Source organism: Photinus pyralis, unplaced genomic scaffold (genome assembly GCF_008802855.1).
Source record: "Photinus pyralis isolate 1611_PpyrPB1 unplaced genomic scaffold, Ppyr1.3 Ppyr1.4_LG4, whole genome shotgun sequence".
Lineage (NCBI taxonomy): Eukaryota > Metazoa > Arthropoda > Insecta > Coleoptera > Lampyridae > Photinus > Photinus pyralis.
Window position 1 is genome coordinate 27,027,142 of NW_022170511.1, and position 6,000 is coordinate 27,033,141.

At 36.8% G+C, this 6,000-nt stretch overlaps 1 protein-coding gene across 1 annotated transcript; it reads left to right on the forward strand.

The window, feature by feature from the left end:
* The first annotated feature begins 3,448 nt into the window (after positions 1-3,448).
* LOC116169043 (15-hydroxyprostaglandin dehydrogenase [NAD(+)]-like) lies at positions 3,449-4,902 on the forward strand. The gene is made up of 5 exons (XM_031485072.1): positions 3,449-3,595; positions 3,640-3,766; positions 3,810-3,916; positions 3,976-4,319; positions 4,369-4,902. The coding sequence occupies exons 1-5, from the start codon at positions 3,449-3,451 to the stop codon at positions 4,532-4,534; spliced, it is 891 nt and encodes a 296-aa protein (XP_031340932.1). The 3' UTR covers positions 4,535-4,902.
* Positions 4,903-6,000: the final 1,098 nt, after the last annotated feature.

The following is a 6,000-nucleotide window of genomic DNA, read 5'->3' on the forward strand; positions in this document are numbered from 1 at the left end:
ATTTCTTCTGCAAAGCTCAGTAAATGTTCTTCGGAAGTTCTTCCGTTATTGTTTGGATATTTATAAATTAAGTATGTGTTTCACGGTTTCATAAGAGAGTATTTAGAGATTATTTGAAAAAGTGTACAGACTTTTACAGGTATTCCTATTTAAGCACCTCTCATTAAATCATCCTGTATTTGTCAGAATTTCTGCAAATATGCACTTCGTAGGTACAATTTCTATCGATTTAAACGAGATTCTTGAAGTACTCTTCAGAAATTGTGTAGTACTTGTCGAGAAGTTCTTCAGAGATGCGTCAGAGATTCTTTAAACATTCTTGATGAATTGTTCATAGATACTTTAGACGTTGATTGAATCAACGCTTTAGAGGTAAGCCTCTCAAGATTAGAGGTCCTTTAATAATTTATACAGTGTTTGGAATGCAGAATTTCTGGTGTGATTTTACACGGTTTTTATAAAATCAATGAATGAATAAAAATCATCTGAAGAACATCTTTGGAAAAACATCTGAATATTCTGTGACCCAAGTAGGTATGGAAATCCGTTAAAAGTTCATTAAACTAATATTTCATAAATTTAAAATTCTTGAGAAGTTTTCAAAAAAAGATCTTACAAGATTAGTACCTGAGAAGCCTCAAAACGTAAGGTAAGAACAACAATGCCGGCCTGTGTGCCGCATTGGCATGGAAGGCCGAGGGTCCCTGGTTCGAAACCGAGTTCGGACATGGCTATTTGTAAATGTCTAATGAGTTGAGTTGGTGGAGTAGCCCTTGGCTGAAACCCCGCCCACTTAAAAATAAAGACCAAAAATAAAAATCAACACAATTCCTAATGAATGTATGATGATTGAATTTAGGAAATATTTGATCAATTCCTGATGAGTTTTTAGAAAGTTTAAAAATCACTCTAGAATGTGGAGGTAAATATTTCCCACCTAATATACAAAAACGTTTTTAAGTCAAAAATCTCTGAAAAGGGGCAGTTTTTCGGTTACCTAGCTCTAAAGAGTCTCTCATGAACTTCTAAGAATCTGTAAAATGGCTCTTAACTTCTTTAAAAAATTTGTCAAAATTCAATAAACGTTTTATCAAGAATCCCTCAGTTATTTTAATATAGCGAGACTCCGAAGTGTTCCCGAAACACATTTAGTGAAAGCTTTAAAATATTTGTAGTACCTATACTTAACTAACTTAACCTCCAGGTTCTACGCTAACTTCACACTCTACGGAAATAAAATCAATCCGGAAATAGTGAAAATGTTTTCAATGTATAAGATAATTTGTTGCATTAAATAATTGACGATAAAATGTACAAGTTAGTAGATACAGCAAACAATTTTCTACCTTAGACATATTTAAATAAATGGCAAAAAATATAATGGACTAAGACCATGTAATCAGAATATAACGGGCGATCAAAAATGAATTGCTGTCGAGTCGCCTTTGGAAGTTCAAGTTAAGCACGATTTACTATATGGAAACAAAAATTCCAAAGATGACTCGACAGCAACTCATTTTTGATCGCATAGTATAACCATAAATTGAGCAAAAATTTACACCAAAAATGAAAACCATTTCGAAACAATAGAAGCTAACGACATTTTACGTACACGTGATGCATTGAGGGTAAATCATGCCAATTTCCAAGAACAAAGATTGAAATTTAGAAAAAAATATAAAATATATACAATAAAATACAAATAAATTATAATGAAATTCAAAGATTACTACCTGCATTAAATAACACAAAAATAACAAACGTATACTAACGATGCTCTAGTAGGTAGATCTGCTTAAAACAAGATGTAACGTAAGGAGGGTTAGTGTTCCGGAAGGTGCAGAGAGCTTTTCCCCTTTGTAAAAAAGTCGCGCAGTTGTCAGCTCTCAAAAATGGAAGCATCGTCGTAAGTTGTATCTACAGAAGAGTGGAACCTCTTCTTTAAAACATAGCGAAATTGTTTACGAATAAATTGAGTGCAGACAGACAAACCGACATCATCGAGATTTTGTTTGATAGTGGTAGATCATTTTTTACCTCCCTTAACATGTGAGTGGTAACTCGAGCTGCAACAGTACACCACCCTTTGCCGTGTAAACAGGATGTGATGGGAAATGAATGTGTGAGAAGAAAGTGGCAATGGAAGCAACTTGAAAGAAGGTGATATGATGAGAGTCTGAAAGGGACCCTACAAAAAAGAGACATAAACAAGAAATGCGTGTAGTAAGCAGGTGTCGTCCGAAAGCGTCAAATAGGTGTAAAGGCAACGTGTATGCGAACAGTACCTACACAGAAGGCACAAAAGGAGAATGGATGAAGACAAGTAAAATTCACTAAAATGACGAAGGAGTAAAGGAAACTTTAAGGAAAAGTGAAAGATAAACAAACGAAAAATGTGCCGAGAAAGAGGCAGTGATGGAACGAGGTTTAAGCATTAAGATAGGGGAGAAATGTAAACTTTAACAGAATTAAGCAGAATTGAAGAACAACTTAAAAAAATGGGAGGAGTAAAAAGTGTATGACAAGGAAAATAATATGAAAGAATGAGACGTGAAGGAAAAGAACTGTAAGAAAGTCGGATGATGTCACTAAAGGGCAAAGAGAGTATAAAACGTTTCTGAAGACACCAAGCGAGGGAGGCGTCAGAAAAGTGTAAGCGTTACATTAGGAAGTAAAGTAGTTGTGTCTGTAGTGTAGAATGTGCGAAAGAAGTGTAGGAAGCGCTGGTGAAAGAAAAAAATACAAAAGAAGAAGGCCCGAAGGAAGTGTGAGAAGCAAACAAAATTCAAGAAGGGGTGAAAAAATAAGTGATTGATAACATAGGTATACTTAAAGAAAACAGGTCTACGGACAACGGGCGTGGAACAGACCGGGTTAAAGGTTAATGAATAACACATGAAGAGGGTATAAAAAACGCATAAGAGATTTGAAGGCTATGTGAAGATGTAACGGTAAAGACAAATGAGAAGCAGGCAAAAAAATTGAATTGGGCAGAAAGCAAAAGCAAGTCTCTTTCACTTTGCGTCGCTGAACTGAACTTTGTCGGTTTGTACACCAATTTCACAAGGTCTTAAGTGCCGTCACCCGTATGAATTCGAGTGCGCTGTGTTTATGGAATCGCGCGGTATTTATTAGGCGTATAATTCCCAGTTTGAAATGTATTACACATTTGTATTAAAATTTAGAATCTATTTTTCTTTATTTTGTTTTTCCCATAAGAAAATGAATGGTGTCGAAATGACTTCCCGTCTAGTAATGCTTTGATTAACAAAACAGGAAGAACTTTTAACGTAAAAAGTGTGAGTTACAGCATACATGAAGTCCATGATGACCGCAAGCGTAACTTACAGCGTTTGGTCATCTTGAAGATTGAATGGACTTTTGTATAGGCCGCTGTCACAACAGAACCGATTACATAAACTAACTTCATTTTCAGTGTGTAACGGAGATGATTCAAAGAACTGCCGTGCCATTTTTAGCACTACTTGCGTGCGCGAGGTCAGGCAGTTACGATTTTAATGGAAAGATTGCTTTGGTAACGGGAGCAAGTCGAGGGATCGGTTTAGGTATCACCACCCAGCTTTTACTCAATGGAGTGAAGGCAAAGCGGGTGAAGTAATCGCTACGGTGAATTTTTAGAGTGTTACCATGGTCAGTGTTAATGCTGCTCGAGGCAATCAGACCGTTCAGTTACTTACTGAAAAATTCGGGAGCGGAAAGGTGATCTGGTTGCAAGGTGACGTTAGTGACGCGGAGCAACTTGAGGGTAAGCGTGTTTCTGTAGAGTGTGTACGGATGATCAGTTTCAGAGGCGTTTAACGCGTCTACTTCCCACTGGGGTGGTTTGGATATTGTTGTTAATGGTGCCGGGGTGGTTGACGAACCACATCCAGCTAGATTAATTAATATCAACGCAGTAAGTAACACTACAAAGCGTGGGTAGCAGTTAACATTGGAAAGTATTATAACTTATAGCTGGGAGTAGTGCAAGGAACGATATTGGGGTTTAGGTACATGAGTATAGCTAAAGGAGGACGTGGAGGGGTTATAATTAATGTGTCTTCAATATATGGAATTGACCCCATATCTTTCGTGCCAGTTTACAGCGGCACTAAAGCCTTCGTTGTTGGACTAGGACGTTCCTTTAGCAATCCGCTTTATTATTACTACAACAACGTTCGTGTAATGACCATTTGTCCAGGAATCACCAAGACAGATATTCTAAGTAAAGAGCAATTTATGAATGGCATGTCCAATAAATTCTTACCTGGACTCAACCTAATTGCTTATTTAGGATCTTGGTTCATATATGAGCAGTCGTAAGTGAATTTATGACGGTATAGCGTGAGTGTCGGAAACTTTTTGCAGGTCCGATAATGTCGGTAAAGCCGTCATAGTAATGCTAAACGATGGCGAAAACGGAAGCGTGTGGGTTTCCGAAAATGAGCAACCACCCTATCAAGTTGAATTTTCGAATAGGAGGGCAATGAAAAAGAACAAATTGTCAAGCTTTTTCGATCAATTCTTCGGCTAGTAGCAAACTGAAAATTAAAAATTCTTCTATTTCTTTACCGCCATTGAAGTATTCGTCATTCTTCAGCACAAAGTACACTTCCATCGATGTAGGTACCTACCACTCATCCTAACACTTTGTGTCCCCTCGATGACAAAACCAAGTTGCAACTTCCCTTTCTGATTGCATTATAGCATTGAATAAGTACTAGGTACCTTAATTTAGATAGTAAAGGTCTAACATTTTCTGGAAACAATTTTATATCTAATAGTATATTAAGTATTAAGGTCAGTAGGTGTACTTTACCGATTGAGGATAATAATTGCAAACCGAGAGCGCAGCTCGAGGTGTGCAATATTATCCGAAATCGGTTAAGCACCTACTGGCCGTGGTGCTTACGCTATTTTTTGCACGATCAATTCATTATTGATATAAACTAAATTCGAATGTATCAATGTGGTATAGCATCACAATGGGTTCAGTAGGTACTTTTTTGTGGGTTGCTACAGTTACGTTTCTGTTTTTGAAAACAAAACAACACGTACGCGAACCGTGGTTTGGTTGAGACTAGTGAACATGAATGATTCAGAAAATTCCGAAATAGAAAATGCATGGAGTATTGGCTGCGCGTCGACTATTTCCGAAAAATCTAAAAGTAGGTATGAAGCCGCATATGATTCTTTCCTTAAATGATGTGAAAGTAAATGTCAAACTGACATAAGTGAAAAAATTGTGTTAGCATATTTCGTTCAACGTAGTGAAGGATTGAAACGCCATCAAGCTTATGGTGTGATTATTCCATGTTGAAAAGTATGATTTTTCTAAGAAGGGGTGTTGATATTTCTAAATACAGTACGCTGATAGCATTTTTGAAAATAAAGAACGATCGGTATCAGCCAAAAAAAATCTAGCGTTTTTTCTAAAGCAGATTTTCATAAATTTCTTACGGAAGCACCCGATGACACGTACTTGATGATAAAGGTAAGTAATGTACAGACTCCAGTCACTGATTTTAACATTAATATGTACAGCTAGGCATGATCAGAACATTTTATGTGGAACTCCAGGGAACCCTTCATCATCTTCGTTGCCATCAACAGAACCTGCTATTTCATACCGTACTAATTCAAATCCTCTATCGACTGCTGAGTGTGAAGAATCTGTAAACACCGTGTTTTCCAATTGCCTGTTTAATTCCCGAACCAATTTTTGTAACTTGACAAAATTTTACATTTAACTTCTACATTAATAAACAATCATTTGATTTTTGACACATATCTGACATATCCTACTTGTCGCATGTTACTATAACTGTCACTTGGTTGCTAAGCACGTTGCTATGATACACTTACCGCCCTAGGTTGGTAAGCGCACCTTACCGCCTTGAAAATGAATTAGTAAGTAGCCGACAATAACCGATCGTGCAAAAAATTAGTATAATCCCAATCCGCCAGATGAAGATTTTTCTGCTTAACTTTTTATATTAT